The sequence below is a fragment of the Phalacrocorax carbo genome, chromosome 1 (assembly GCF_963921805.1).
Source record: "Phalacrocorax carbo chromosome 1, bPhaCar2.1, whole genome shotgun sequence".
Taxonomy (NCBI): domain Eukaryota; kingdom Metazoa; phylum Chordata; class Aves; order Suliformes; family Phalacrocoracidae; genus Phalacrocorax; species Phalacrocorax carbo.
The window spans coordinates 57,096,004-57,111,280 of NC_087513.1; the positions used below are offsets into that span (position 1 = coordinate 57,096,004).

The following is a 15,277-nucleotide window of genomic DNA, read 5'->3' on the forward strand; positions in this document are numbered from 1 at the left end:
CTGTTACAGTGTCCCCTGCCACTTCAGTGCCTTTCCTATGACACAAAGTAAGGAGGAAAGGGACAGAGAGAAGGGCAGTAACCCAGGAGGAAGCCAGCTGGGTCATCTCTTACTGAAATGCTGGATCTGAGGGGTAGGCTCATTCCTACCTCCAGTCCACCACAGCTGATCAGCTGGTTACATGAGGGAAGCAAGCCAAAGAGGATAAAGAAAAGCTTGCTCCTTAGACAGCCCCAAATGGTGTTCAGCCATCTATGTAGCTCTGATGGGAGAAGTGGCATGTAAGATGCTTCTGTGCTACTTCCCAAAACAGAGCCCCAGGTAGACCTCCCAGGTATGGTTCGTACCTCCCCTCATATGCCTGGTCCCTCACCCCCTCACTGAGGAGACGGGACAGGTGATGGACAGTTCCTCCCAAAAAGTACGACACATTTTTGTACTGAGAGCTGGCTATTTATAGCCTTTTCCTCCTCTTGGTTCCCTCCACACACCCAAAACAAAAGCATGAAGGATTACACAGGTGAGGCTGAGTGAGTACAACTAGTTTTTCTCCTCCTCCACCTTGTCATGTATTCTTTTCTCTCCCCTGGCAGGAGAGACGGACTGGAGGGAGCTCCCTCCACAGCCATAACAAACCTCTCTCAATAAAGTAAACCCCTCCCAAGCCTAAATATTAGGCTAAGCACACAGAAAAAGAAGCCTGAGGCTTCCCTCCAAAAAAATACCCCTCCTATTTACAGTATTGCTTTCACTTGTAGCCACAGAGCAAGGGATGTATGCCCAGCCCCTCCTGGTGTGTCCATGGGGCTGGCTGGTCCCCTTCATCCAACCTCACCAGTGGTTAACCACTGGCAAGGGGGGGCCAAGCCATGGAGAGGACGGGCCAAGCCATGGGGAGAGCCACCAGCAGCACAAGTCTGCTGGTGGGAGCAGGTAGAAATGGTGCCGATATACAGCAGAGAACAACTGCCCCCCTCCTTCCCTTCGGGGCCTGCAGTGCTATGTTTTTCTACCCCTTCCCTATCGTTGTGGGGCAGGTGCAGAGGAGTTGTGCTGGGATGAGGGGAAGGACTGGTAACCTCAGTGTCCTCCAGATGAGATGTTTACACAACCAGAGACCAGACCTGTGTCCCATCTTCCTGATTGCTAAGGGTGCTACAGGGAATAGGCTGGATGCTCAAGAGAAGCAGCTATGGTTTTTGGATCTCCTCCCGATCTCGTTACTGGGGCCAGCGTTGTGTGTAGCAGGATGGCTGCCCAGGGGATGGAGCTCCTCACTGCTGCAAGGCCTTCCCTGCTTCTTGTGCTCTGAGAGATGTCTTGTGCTGGGGAGAATTGTTCAGGTGGCTATTGCTGAATTATTCCCCTTAGGGACTGTCTTCATGCAGAGACATTACTTCTATCCTGGATTAAACAGTGTGCTTCCAGAGCTGTGTCTTTACCTGAAGCAAAATTGTGAGGAGTGTGGAATGATGTCCATGCAAGCTCTATCCAAGAGTCACTACTGCCACCTAGGTGAGGCTTTAAAGACAGCCAGGATTTGAGACGCTGCAGAAGATGCACTAAGGTATAGTCTATAGCAAGTACAGTAAGACCAGTTTTCAGAGAGCTCAGTCTGGTCCCAAACAATTCTCTGCACACTAAGACCTCCTCCCCATCCAAGTGGGAGGCAAAGTGTAGCCATGCAGGGCAGGACCCTTCCCCGCTTGGTTGCACCCCTGTGCAAGAGTCAGATGCATGCTGGCTGTCCCAGCAGCGGTATTTCTTTCCAGGAGGAGTCCTGCTCCGTTCCTGTGTGCTACAAAGATGGTGTCAGCAAGAGGTTTTGCACTGTGGTAGCAGAGGAACAGAGGAGGGTTCAGCAGGATCCAAGAAGCGAAACTGGCTTTCTTCTCCTCCACCTGCCCAGGGTGAAATGGCAAAGCTCCACTCTGCCCCTCGAACCAGTCCAGCCAAGAATGAGGGCTCTCATGGCCCCCCAGAAGCCCATCCTTCCTCCCACAGGGACTGTGCCTGGGGGCCAGGGACTGGGCACAGCTCCCCTCCCGCCTCACCAAACACTGGTCTGAGAAGAGGGGCAAGCAGGACATACTGATGAGGAGAACCACTTCCACCTCAATCCAAGGGGGCTGGGGAAGGAGTGACTGTCATGGCACTGCCCTTCTGCTCTGCTGAGTCTCCTGCTACAAACTACACACATGCCTGTGGTTTTTGATTGTACCTGCAAATCTTCCTCCTTTCCTTCCCATTTTATCTCTTTGTACTCCCTCCCCATTACCACTTCTCCCCAAACCCTCTAAAAATAAAGCGCCCCTCCCTCACTAGTGAGTGGGAGAGAAAAGTCCCCCCATCTTTGCACAGGGAACAACATTCCCGCTCCCCTCAAGCCCCCCTCCACCCTTGCACGCCTGCATGCTGACTCCAACACCATCCCCCTCCCTGAGCCACCAGGCCCTCTGGCCCGATTTGGATGCTCCCATGTCTACTCCAGCCTTTAGCAATACCGTCTCTTCTAGGAAGGTCCCCAGTCCCTCTCACCCCTTTCCTTCTGGCTCCAGCACCCTCTCCCCTGCCCTGCTGGTGCCATTGCCCCTCTCCTGCCCACCAGCCAGACTCTGCCCTCCACAGCAAGGCAGGAGGGAGAGGAGGGAAGGTGGAACCTTCCTGTTGCAACATGGTGACAGATTTGGGAAGAATTTGGTTCTGGCGGGTAGTTTTGGGGGGGAGGAGAAGGAAAAGGTGATGGGGAAACCTTTTTTTCTTTTTTTTCCTTTTTTACAAATGATAAATAAAAACAGATGACCCAGAAGGCCGGAGCATAGCTGAGAGCTACCTCTTGTGCCACTACGCACATGTCTGGTTTGTGCCTCGGCTTTCTGCCGGCAGTGGGAAAGGGGGCAAAAGGGAAGGGAGAAGGGAAAGGGGCGTCGGTGGCTCAGTAGTTCTGCGTTTGGTACCCCTGTGTCTCGGTGTCGAAAGCATCTGCTGGAGGGGGCTGCTGGTACGTCCCGACCGCATCTGTAGCATCCTCCTCGTTCGTGTAGGGAGCATAAGGCATGCCGGAGTCCTGGCTTGGGTCCATGTAGTCCTGGGAGAAGAGGGCCGAATCGGCACCCAGCTGGAAACGCTGATACGCCAGGAATGCCTGGCCCACCTTTAAGGGAGGGGGTGGAGGGAAGAGATGGGAAGCAGAGAGGGGAGGGGAGAAAGAGAGGGAGAACATACCGAGAAAGAGAAACAAACAAAAGTGGGGTTAGTAGTGGTTACGGATTAGTGTGTGAAGCCCACCTGGAAGATTGCTGGTGAAAAAGCCCCGAAAGCATGGAGGTTCAGGTTGCCCCACAGAGAGCGCAAGCCCACCCAGAGAGGAGGGCTGGGCAGGGGTGGCTGCGAGCCCAGCTGGCTGCATGCAGCCTGCCGGGGCTCCCTGCTGCCTCTGGGGTGCGCTGGGCACCTCCTGCCGGGCAGTGGGGTTTCACTGACATGGCGCAGGTTGCAGAGGCTCACACAGCCTGTGGTTAATCCCATTCAGACCCTCCTGCCCCTGAGAAAGGCAATCTGCTTCAGCTCTACTGCAGAAGGTTCGCCTGCCAGGCTGGATGTATGCAGCCATTTTGCCTGCAGCAGACAGGAAGGAGAGCAGGATTTGACCCAGAGTAGCGAGGTAGTGGTTACCCCCCTGTAACCTCTTCACTGGCCAACATCCAGCAGCACAGACCTTGGGAAGGAGCAGCAAGAGACAAGGTGGTTGCTTCCCAGAGCAGGGGACGGTGAGCAACTGCTGCTTCCTGCCCCAGGCACTGCAGGCAGGATGCCCTTTGGTGGACTGAGGGAGTCCGGGCACAGGGTTCAGCATCACGGACCCCAGCAGGCACAGCTCGTCATCCCAGAGCATCCCTGATAGAGGTAAGTGGTCTAGTAGGTGATGGGTTAGAGGTTTTGGGGGAATGAGGTCTGGGCAAAATGGGGGAGATATAAAGGTAGGGGCAGAGGGCATCTCCTGGCTGAAGTATTAGGTCTGAGCAGTCACCAAAAGAAAGGCACAGTGGTGTTAACGCAGCATTAGTTAGGGTGTGGGTGAGGGAGAGAAGGGGGCAGAGGAGGAGGAGGAGAAATTGCCAGTTCCAACTCCCCACAGGGAGATCCCCCATTCAGTGGACAACCTGGCCCACTCCAGCTCGATGGCTCCTCTCTTCCCACGCCATGCCCTGCTGTGACCACACATGGACACCTGTGGTTGGGGCATTGGAACCGTCTGAGCTCAGTAACCTCCTCCGGCTGCATCCCTCCACCTCCTCCCCTAAATTCCCTTGTCAGCAAGGGGCACTAAGGCAGCAAGGATGGGGAGTTAGGGAACAAGGTGCTGTATTCTTCCTGAAAAGTAATGTCTCTGAGTCTCCGGAAAGCCAGAAATGTGAGCAAGCCCTGTGAGGAGAGAGAGGGGTGTGGGGAGGAGAATCAGTAAGGAAGAGCAAACCAGAGCATTTGATTGAAATAAAAACCCCAAGGAACTGGAGGAAGAGGATGCCTATTTAGCACTTGCAAGCCCATACATCGTGGAGGACCACTGCAGGTGGTAGCACCTCAGAAAGGGTCCTGGGGGACCCATTGCAAAAAGCCTTGCTCCTCATCGCACCATCTGCTGGAGCTTGCAAGGGGCCTTCAGAGCACTCGAGTGCAGAATGCCACTTGTGGGGACACACACATGCTGCCGTCCCTTGCCCCACCTTGGTGTCACCTTGGCGAGGGTGCTGACCGCACAACCCTTTGCAGCCCCTCTTCCTCTCTGATAAGTTTGTGGTCTTACAGCACCCTTCCCACCTGGCCCCTGCCCAGTGTTACGGCCTGTAGGGAGAGGAGAAGATAAAGCCACAAGGACTTACACATGGAGACTGGCCTAAAATGCTTTCCTGTTTGGCACTATCCTGTCACTTCATACAAAAATCACTCAGGCTTGGTGCTTTCAGAGATGGGAGGAAATCATGGGGGATATTTATATTGCACACCACAGTTTTTCCAGGAAACTGGCAATAAAGAACTGTTGGGGAAAGGGCAGTCTTAAGAAACAGAGCCATCACCTTCCTAAGAGGCGACCCAGTGAGGCGGTGCTGTAGTCATGGGTGCAGGCGGAGAGCCCAGAGGGATGCCAATTGCAGCCTCTTGTGGCCACTGATGACATTTCACATGATGGGAGCAAAACAGGGAGGGAGATGAGTGCAACCCTCAGTCTGGAGCTCCCTTCTCTGCTTAGCATCTGTGAGGTGAAAATGCTGTTAAGGTCCTCTGATGCACAGGGAAAATGATGTCTGGGGAGCTGGCTCGTCCAAGGTCATATTAGAGGTTTGTCAAGGACACTCCTTACTGGGATATGGGACCCTCTTTCCCATTCCCTGAATGGAGGTTGTACTGAGATGGGTGTTAGTCTCTTCTCCCAGGTCAATAGTGATAGAATGAGAGGAAACGGCTTCGAGCTGCATCAGGGGAGGTTTAGATTGGATATTAGGAAAAATTTCTTTACTGAAAGAGTGGTGAGGCATTGGAACAGGCTGCCCAGAGAGGTGATAGAGTCACCATCCCTGGAGGTATTTAAAAGACCTGTAGATGTGGCACTTCGGGGCATGGTTTAGGAGACAAGGTAGCGTTGGGTTGACAGTTGGACTTGATGATCCTAGAGGTCTTTTCCAACCTTAATGACTCTATGATTCTATGACTCTGATTGTGCTTATTAATGCTCTAGCACCTTCTTCCATGTAAGTTTTTGAGTACTTGTTTCCCAGGTTTACCTCCTAACTACCTCCCCTCCTGCTTTTCCTCTCAGAAGCCATGTGAACTGAGATTTCAGAGGAAATCATTCTTAGCCAGTCACCTTCCATTCCCCGCAAGCTAATACAGTGCAGAGGACACCTGATCCAACATCATGGCTTCTGTACTCACCCAGGTGAAGATGGAGAAGAACGAGAATGTGATGGCTGCTCGGGCTGCATCCCCTCCCTCATTCATTGGGTTGTCCTCTTCTTTTGAAGCTTGCCACTGGTTGGTCAGAAAGCAGAAGCCAACAAACCAGAGGAATGCCCAAAAGGCTGGGATGGAACACCACCAGCATGCCAAACGGGAAGAGAAGAGACATCAAGAAGGTATGTGTGAATAGAACATAAACACATCACATATTTCTGGAAGCTTCAACCCTACAAGACCCACCATTGTGTTGCAGACTGGGCCAAACTCTGATTGCACAGCCTGTCTAAGCCCAAGCAAGTTGGCAGGCTCACTGATGGCTAAATTGTCAAGGTGACAATAGGTGTCTGCAGAAAGTACCTCAGGAGAGTTAATTTGATTGTGTTTGGATCGATCACAGGACTTTCATTTGGCCTTGGGAGGGAGCCTGAAGGGCTTTCAGTACAGGAGCAATCACCTGGGCTCTCTGAAACAGCCACTGCTTTGCAACTCTGTCTTGCGAAGCGCAATTCCTTCCAAGAGAGCTGCAGAAGAACGGGAAGCAGCCGGCCTGCAGTTGTACAGAGACCGACTTTTGCTCAGGACAGCACAGGCTAAGGGACTCACACTGAGGAAAGGTGCTGAAGGATCATTAACATGCTGTACCTCCAGGGAAGGGGTTAAGGTGGGGGGGGCCTCAAATCCAGATTGGCAGTTGGTGGGGAGGAGTGGGACTCACCCTCTCTGGCAGCTGCACCCAGATGCCTGGCAGCGAGGGAAATGGGCATTCTTAAGTGGCAGGAAAATGGGGCTCAGTCCTTCCCCTCCTCTTGTTAGCTGTACACAGGACTGCTAGGGAAGTGTCTAACTGTGAACAAACTTGCAAGCCAGAAGTCCTATACAAGTTCAGATGCTGCACCTGATCCTGCTCTCACTCCACTCGTGGCCCCTTTGACAAACTGTGGGGGGAGCGTGATGTGGAGAACTTTACCTGTATGCCAGGAGTAAGCCGAGAGCACGATTCAGGATCACAGCATGAGAGCAAAGTGCCTCCTCACGCTGCTGCTGGCTTTACACATGCACATGCACACACGTACCATCACTCCGTCTGTCACTTCAACACGCTACTGGGAATGGAGAGACCTGACTGTAAGTTAGAATAAGCCTCAGGGCTTAATGAGGTCCTGCACAGCTATTTATGTGGGGACCCCAGGTAACCTAGCAGGACTGGTTTAGTCAGCCTGAATGAAATCCTCAACGTTTTTTTATGTTAAAATATATGGGGTTCAATCACCTAGAGCTGGAAAAGAAGGAAGTACTATCTCCAGAGGCATCAACACTTGGCCTTAGTAAGGACAAGTGTGCAGGGAGGCAACACCTGCTGAACCTAAAGGGCTCCCTGAGAACCTATGTTCTCCTATGGAGAACAGCAGAGAGGCATCAGCCAGGCTGGCTGAGAGAAGTAAAGAACCCAAAGACCTTCCTGTTAGCAGGAACCTGGCCTGCAAGGTGGCAGAAGCCCCCTCCCTCTCCCTTGGCAGCAGAGGAGAGGGGCACTATGGCCAAGCAGCCAGGAAACTCACCAGAGACTCCGATGTCTGAGAGCACTGCCTTTTTGCGGTCCTTGACGCTGCTGATCTGCGGGAAGTAGGCATCTAGAGCCAGGTAAAGAAGGCAGCTGAGGAAGGCGAGGACACCCACGGTAATGCCATAGTTGCAGGCATTGCGATTGCGGTTGAAAATGCAGTGCTCTTGTGTCTCGTCCAGGCGGTTCACGTATCCTTCATTGACAATGGAGCCAAACACCACAATGGAGAACACCTGGTGGGAAGGGAGGCAGGAGACACGTCAGGGCAAGCCCCATCTCTATGGTCCAGCACAAAGGAGCTGAGCTTTGCGCAGGACAGCTGCCCTTCATGGGCACCCTCTGCTCTGCTGAGCTCCTGTCCCACTGCCGTGCCTGGGCTTTAGCCACAGGGAATTTACTGGGGAGACGGTCTCATTTTATTTCTGAGGATTAACTTAAAATAGGACACTTTTAGACTGAGACTTTTTATCCGTCTGATCTAAAGTGATGTACAGCAGTCGCAATCTGGAGTAAGAGTAGCTTCCCACAGACACACAGGGAGGTGACATGGAGTGTATATTGGGATATGGTTTTGGTGCGGGTGCCTGCCTACTGGGGCTTCAAGTAGTGGAAATCCTCTTAGTCTACACTTATTCTCCCACCCACTCCTTTCCCTTCTAGGAATTTATTGTTTCTACCACGCATTTGTTCATTAATTTTGTCTATCCAGCTACCACACTCTTTTCCCCTCCACCCTCCCACAATCCACAGCTCTGTGGCTCCGTTCTGCCGTGCTTCCGCTCTTCCCATCTCCCTACGCATCACACACCTCTCTATCCACCGGTTTTCCATCAGCCCAGCCCATGACACCACCTATCCTTCTGCCCACTCACCTGCACACCGACACCCTCTAACCTTCCCCAAGGATTTCATGAGCCAAGTATCCCTCCTCCAGGTCCACCTGGCAGGACCACCATGAGTCTTTCCTACCCCTCACTGCCACTGCCGCTGCATGTTATTTTAAATCAGGTAGAATTAAGGATGAGTCCAGGTAGAAATGCCATAATCCGCAGTTGCCTGTCTAATCTTTGCTCACAGGCTTAGCCTTCAACACCTGCCACAAGGCCATCCCTCTTTGACACAGCAAGTTCACCAAAGCAGAGAGCTATTTACAGCAGCCCCAGTCCTGCATCTCAAATAAACTGCTTCACCTCACAGCCACAGGAGAAAGAGGGGAAGATTAAGGCACCATGTACAGATTTCTCTTTGCAGGGCACCTTGAGACCCTTCGCAGGAACAGCTCGTCTGCAGGCTGCCTGTAAGGGCCCCAGGCAGACAGGAAATAGGACCTCAAGCATGGGGTGAACATACATATGACGTGCACTAGGACGTCACCGGAGCACTCTGCTAGCCTGGGAGTTGTCTGCACAACAGAAGCCTGGCACCCTTGGAACCACCACCCCAAGGAGAAGCAGCACACAAGAAGGTGACGTGGCCCATAGGGTGCACAGATAAGTCTGAGGGTTTGCTAGGTCAGAAGGACCCCAGTACCACTTTAACCAGCCAGGCACTAGGAGACCACAGGCAGACAACCGAGAAAGTGGAGAAGCAGCTTTGTGAATGCTGGGAAAACTAAACTGTTGATTAACACCAACCTGATATACCATTTATCATCACTGGGGCTGGATGCCCAAGATCCACAGCGCAGACCTCTGTGGCATCAAGAACCAGAGGAAAAACCTTACTCATGGTCCTCAACAGCCCTTGGGCAGATACCCAATACTGACTAAATTTCAGCTGCCAAACTCCAAAAAGTATCCACTGACACCAATACTATTTTTTCACCCCAAGGCTCATAACTGGGTCACACTTGGGTTGCTGACATTGGGCTTATTTTTTACACATTAGAGCAAACTAAAAAAGCCAGAAGCTGTCGCTGGTGAGCATGGGAACTGTATGGGTTCTCTGAAAGTTCACAAGAGCTTTTTAAGCTTGGAAATAAACCAACTGACTTCTCCTCCTTCTCCTTCTTCTTCCTGAGAATAAAGATTGATCATACTTTGCAGAAATTACCCATGAAAAACAAAATTAAATAAAAATCTCTTCTGCCTGAAGCAAAGGCTTGGTCTTCAAAATTTGAGCCCACGTGGTTGGGAAAGGCAGCAAAATTGCACACAATTATAGCCAGGCTTTTTCAGTGGGAAGTCTCACACACCTTCTCAACAGGCTGGGCTGACAGGTCTGCCTAGGACCATTGGCAGTAACACCGTGTTCCTCTAACCTGAGGGGGAGCTGTCAGACTCCTTGAAGTGACATCTGATGTGAGGTTGTGACCAGCACTGATGCTGCCACCTGAAGTGCCAACCTCCTTGTACTGGGATTACCAAGTGGGTGCCCCGTTTTCCACAGCATTAGATCAAAAATGTAGCTTCTCTTTGGAAGACGAGAAACAGCCTTCAAAGTGGCATAGCCTGGTGTTCAGTTTTGGTTTAGGGCTCAAAACTGGTAACATGTCGATTCCCTGAGCCAGGTCAACCCTTGCAACAAGCTGCTTTGCAAGTTTCTGCTTACTCATTTGGCATGAATGAACTGCTGTAATGGCCTCTCCACAGAGACACCTCTGTTTACTCTGTTCATATCCCGATACACATCTTCCTTCTGCTCTTATCTTTGGGTTTGCTTCTGGCCTGTAAGGGCTCTTATCTACAAGTGAAGAAGCAGAATAATTCCTTTTTGCATTTGTCCCTTTATACCTAGCTACGTTGGCCCTTTGTGAAGACACAGCTCAGAGTCATAGATCAGAGGGACATCTCCCTCTCCCTAAAATTTCAAGCAGAGGTGGCATTCCTAACTTCCTTTCTCCATCTTCGGTCAGCCAAGATGCCACAACTTCTCTCCTATGAAGAGAAAAACGTTTTACAGCCTGGAGGTGCCCAAGGTATGATTTACTGGCAAGCATCTGATCTTAGGATTTTTCTGGGGAGATTCCACTCAGGGTATTCTCACTTGTGAGCAGAACAAGTCACTGCAGATGCTTATCTTCTGTGCCCTGAAACAGCCACCCCAAAGTACTCTTTGTCCTTAGGAAAGCCTTCTACGGACCAAAGCACAGTAGCTTAAGGGTTGTCTCCTATCCATGTTTTCCTCACTACTGGTGTCACCTCTGGTCCATGCTCCGCTGCCTGGTGCTGCAGAGAGGACAAGGTTAGTGGCAGTTTGCTCCCTTTGCCAGCCTACCACCACCCTCATAGCACAGCAAAATGCTGTGAGGATCTGCTGTGCACAGAAGCCTTGAGCTGGACTGAATAACAGAGACTGGGCAAGAACAGGCAGGCTCAAACCAGAGGTTTCAGTCCGACAGGCAGAGCTGGACAGCAGCAGAAGAGGCAATCACTGCTGCTGCCTACAGGCAGCGTCACCCATTTTACCTCCTTGATGCCTGTAACCAGAAGCTGTTGCGACAGGTGCACAGGCACACAGTTTTCTAGAAAAAATTATGACAGCCCAGATCTTGCAGCCCTCAGGAGAGAGGGTTGAGAACTGTTGCACACTTAATCCATGGCAGCTGCTTCTTGTAGTTCAGGGGGCAGGTGGGTGGAAGCTCACTGACGTAGCAAGTCATCTTAGAAAGAGCAAGTATTTTTTATTTCCTTGATTCCGTGCAAAAATGATCCAGGCAGCAGGTGCAGTATGAATGCTGCTTGGGTTATAAACAAAGCACCAAGTCTCCAAGGATGAAGCATTTACGTTCCCATCCCCACCACATCTGCAGCACTTCTGAAGAAATGCCAGCTACCAGCAGAACTGGTAGGCACGAGCCTCTTGCCCCTCTGTGTTACCGCCGCTTCTTCCTTCCACCTGTTTGGCATTGCGAATCCTCGCTGCACAAGGCCTCACCTGCAGCCACTAACAAAATGGTCCAAAATACGTATCAGCTGCGAAGAGGAGGCGAGAAGATGGCAGGAGTCTTCTCCTGACTGAGGACTGAGATGCGGGGAAGTGGCTTGTCGGAAGACAGACAGGAGGCGGGTGCAAAGCACTGCATCCCAACACCCCCAAACACAGCCCATCCTTCCACTCTACAGAGGTAGATCATTAGCCGCTTTCCTATGCTCGGTAACAAAAACCAGCCAGCCATCCCCAGCTTTGTGCACCTCAGTGGCCTCATTTCTTCAGTGAGGCTGTTTAAGTCAGTTAACAGGACTTGAAATAACTAGATTTTTAGGCTGAGAGGGTTTCCTTAGAGCAATGTTAATTGGGCAGGTGTGCAGCCTGTCTGGAGGTGCACGTTTAATAAGCAGTTATATATTCAGCTACGTTTGAAAAAAGGGACAGAAAACAGCATGTAGAGAAGATCTGACCAACTCAGCGCTGCTGCTGGGACCTGGCTTTTCTCAACTTCACCGCTCCTTAAACATCACATCCACACAAGTTGTTGCAATGATTTCCTAGATTTCTGTTTTCATCAAAGATCTCCGAGACACCAAGTGAAGCCCAGAGCCAGGCACTTTGCAAAGCTGACAGAGACAGAGCAACTTGCTGAAAGATGCGGCGAAATGAACATAATGCTAAGCACTGTGGGGAGGAGACAGGGAGAGGCTGACAGTTTCCCTGTACCCGTTTCTCAAGTGGCTCATGCTGGCCATTACAGGCATGTAAAGCCTCACTACAGCAAGAAAAGTGCAGATCAGGCAAAAGGCTGCATCCCACTGTAAAAAATCTTTTTTTTTTTTTCCTCTCATTGAATTGAGAGATTCTCATTGTTGGTGATCCGATTTTGCCAGAGGCTAAGGTGAGAGATGAGCCCTCAGAGGAGAGGCTCTCTGGTCCCTTCCCACCTCCCTGCTGCAGGCTCAGCCCCACAGAAAACCAGGCGAAACCTCCTGAGCATCATGTGAGGCTTTCCGCCACACTGCCATGCATCAGATGCTCCTGAGCATCATGTGATGGATGCAAAGCACAGCCAGCCTCCGGCAGTGCACTAGGATTTTCCTGCACCTCATCCCAGGAGTTTGTCACACTGCCTCCTGACTTCATCCCCGAGATACTCACAATGGTGTAGCAGGGATAAGGCTGAAGAGGGCTTTTGTCGAGCCTCCTGCTTGGGCTCACTGCAGTGCCCTCCAGTCACAGGCTCTGTCACACTGCATGTTGCCTCTCCCTCGCCCAAACCCTATTTTTATTCTGTTATAGAGAGGAAATAGTTTGGTGACATAATAGTCCTTGTGGGACTTCAAATCAAATCCATCTCAGGCAGAATGAAGCAATAACCTCTTCTGTGTCTGATCTGGTAATGACCAGGAATAAATCTGTTTAAAAAGAAAGGAAGAGCAGGGGAGAGTGCAGACGATAAACTGGCAGAGATGATCTGGCTTTCAATTTCATTCAGCCACTTGCAAATGGAGTCTCTGGAAAGCTTCTGAGAGCCCTGCACAGACATGTATTATTATTATTATTATTATTATTATTATTATTATTATTATTATATCTACTTGCATTTAGTTCGTTTTGAAGAAAACACATGCAGCTTTTGGTACACATGGGACTGGCAGCTTGGAAACAGGCAGCCTCTATTTATTCCCTCCAGCCGGCACCATGCAGACAGCAAACGACTCCCACGGTCTGGATGGCGTGTCTGAGCCCTGTGCGGGTGCTGGAGGGGGCCAGCCTCCCCGTACCCATCTGTACCCAATTCCCCTGAGCAAGAGACAGGGGAAGAGCATGGGTACACCAGCACCTCCCTCCCAGGCCAGCAGCCCACGTGGCACCAGCCCCCCAGCCAGGGCTGAGCCAGAGCAGGTGATGGAGGGGAGAAAGGCTCCGCATCCCTAATTCCTACCACGGGATCTGGGACAGGCTTTCCTGGCCGGCCCACTTTTTTTCACACATGGCTTGGCAGCCAACAGGCTGACTATTAACCCTTCCGCCTGCTGCCAGACCTGTACCCAGGTCAAACTTCCCTCCCACAGCAGCCAAAGCCCCGGGTGATGCTGGGGCACCCCAGCAGCCAGGAGTCGGGAAGCCTCTGACGACAGGCAGGTCTTGGCTGAGCAGCGCTGCCTGCCACCCCAGGGAGGAAGGAAGAGCTTTGCTGGGGGAAGATGCCCACTGGTGTAACAGGAGGCTGTGTCCCAGAGGGCAACTTCAGACAGCTCTGTCCAGTCCCGCAGGTCTCATGCTCTTCTTGTGGTCAAACAGCTTCTTCTGTCCCACCACTGCTAGTGTCAGCTCCCCATGGCCACACCTCTGCAGTGATATCCAGCTCCTTCTGTGCTTTCCAGATGGTCCCTACATCACCATGTCGCTGCTCAGCGAAGTGACCACCCAAAAGTCACATCTTTTTCCATAAAGAAGAGTTCCATTTTCTTCCTAGCAACACATCTCTCCCTCCTTGGTTTGGCTGTGCCAACCTATTTGGAGGACCACATCTAACTGCCACCTGCATCTGCTCCTCTCACAGCCACACTAGCTCTCTCTGCTGCCTTGTCTTGCCACAAATGTTTGCCTTAGCCATGTCTCATCTCCATGCAGTTTCTCTGTTCCTCACCTGTGTCCCTCTCATGTTTTGAAATAGCAGACTACATACAATTATCTTATTCTTTTTCTCATATTTCTGACTGCCTTTGGTCCCTGTGTGCTATTTCTGAGAGTTTTACCTGCAAATGTCATTAATGAGAGATTTGTTCCCGCTCCAAGATCTTTCCTGGAAATGCTATGCTGGAAACAACATGACCTGCTGTATCCAGCCCTGAATCACCCCCTGGCTCTGCACATCTATTGCTCGACTTCTGATGTGGCCTCTCAGCCAATCCTAGTGACAGCGACCCCAAAAAAACTCTTTTGAAGCTGACCCAAGGGAGTGGATCCCATGAAGAACTGTGCCTAGGACTTGACCAAAAGCACTTGCTTTGAACAGCTGCGTTTCTTTCATCAAGCGCCAACGTATCTTGCAAGCATGCAGCCAACGAGCATGGTGGCTGGGGCAAAAATCACATGGAGGAGCAGAGGCAGAGAGCATGAGCTGTGGTCCCCGAACACAGGGAATGTCTCAGCTAAATTTAGCTGGAACAGAAAGAAGGTGGAAGTTGCAGCTGGTTTCAGACTAATGTGGCCCCTGAGCTCTAAGGCTCGGTTTAACTGCCACCGCAAGCCCACACCGGTGTCCTTTCCATACGGTGAAAGGTGGTGTGGGGGGAAGAGGCAAAGGGTGTCGTAAGCAAAGCGTCAGTGCGGCAAGTCAGGACCCGCTGTTAAGGCAGGAGACGAGGCTCCCTTCCATGCCGGGGCTTGTCCCCATCCTCACCTGTCATGGCAAGGCCAGGGACGCGGTTCCAATCCATCACCTGCCCTGTCCACTCAGCTGGAGTTGCTTGGGATGTGCCATCCCTGCAGAGACGGGACAGTGCTTCTCATCCCAGCTCAAAACGCCTGCGTGCTCCCACCAGCCAGGGAACATGGTGGCAAAGGCAGCAGGTGATGGAGGAGGAGATGGAGGGCAGGCAGCACCTCTCCTCACTAAACCTCCCTCCAGAGGGGCAGTGCCCTTGGGGTCAGAGAGAGATTTGGTGTCTCAGTCTATGTGGCAAGTTTTAATGGGCTGCTTTGCTTGCGTGGCTGTGGTTGGAAATACTCTCACTCAAGCCACCTAGCTGGGCCTGTTTCAAAAAAGCAAGTTACTTTTGCCTTGTTAGGCTTTTACATCAAGCAGCGCTTCAGTTTCTCCAGCAAGCAGGTTTCCAAGCAGTCAGGAGTGCCTGGAACAACCTGTTTCAATTA

The 15,277-nt window shown here is 51.6% G+C and overlaps 2 protein-coding genes across 4 annotated transcripts in view; one reads left to right on the top strand and one right to left on the bottom strand.

The window, feature by feature from the left end:
• SYNGR1 (synaptogyrin 1) overlaps positions 1-15,277 on the bottom strand; it is a 19,574-nt gene continuing 4,297 nt past the window's right edge. The window contains exons 2-4 of one of the 3 annotated variants that reach the window (XM_064454112.1): positions 7,518-7,755; positions 5,935-6,080; positions 1-3,088 (exon numbers count right to left, since the gene is read on the bottom strand). In XM_064454112.1, the coding sequence (XP_064310182.1) occupies positions 2,936-3,088; positions 5,935-6,080; positions 7,518-7,755 (537 nt within the window). In that variant the 3' untranslated portion in view covers positions 1-2,935. Of the gene's footprint in view, positions 4,426-5,934; positions 6,081-7,517; positions 7,756-15,277 lie in introns of all 3 variants that reach the window. The other 2 variants (XM_064454102.1, XM_064454120.1) reach the window with 2 other exon arrangements.
• The window catches only part of RPL3 (ribosomal protein L3), a 19,161-nt gene continuing 15,336 nt past the window's right edge, over positions 11,453-15,277 (top strand). The window contains exon 1 of the mRNA XM_064454079.1: positions 11,453-11,460. Coding sequence (XP_064310149.1) covers positions 11,458-11,460 — 3 coding nt within the window. The 5' untranslated portion in view covers positions 11,453-11,457. The remainder of the gene's footprint in view (positions 11,461-15,277) is intronic.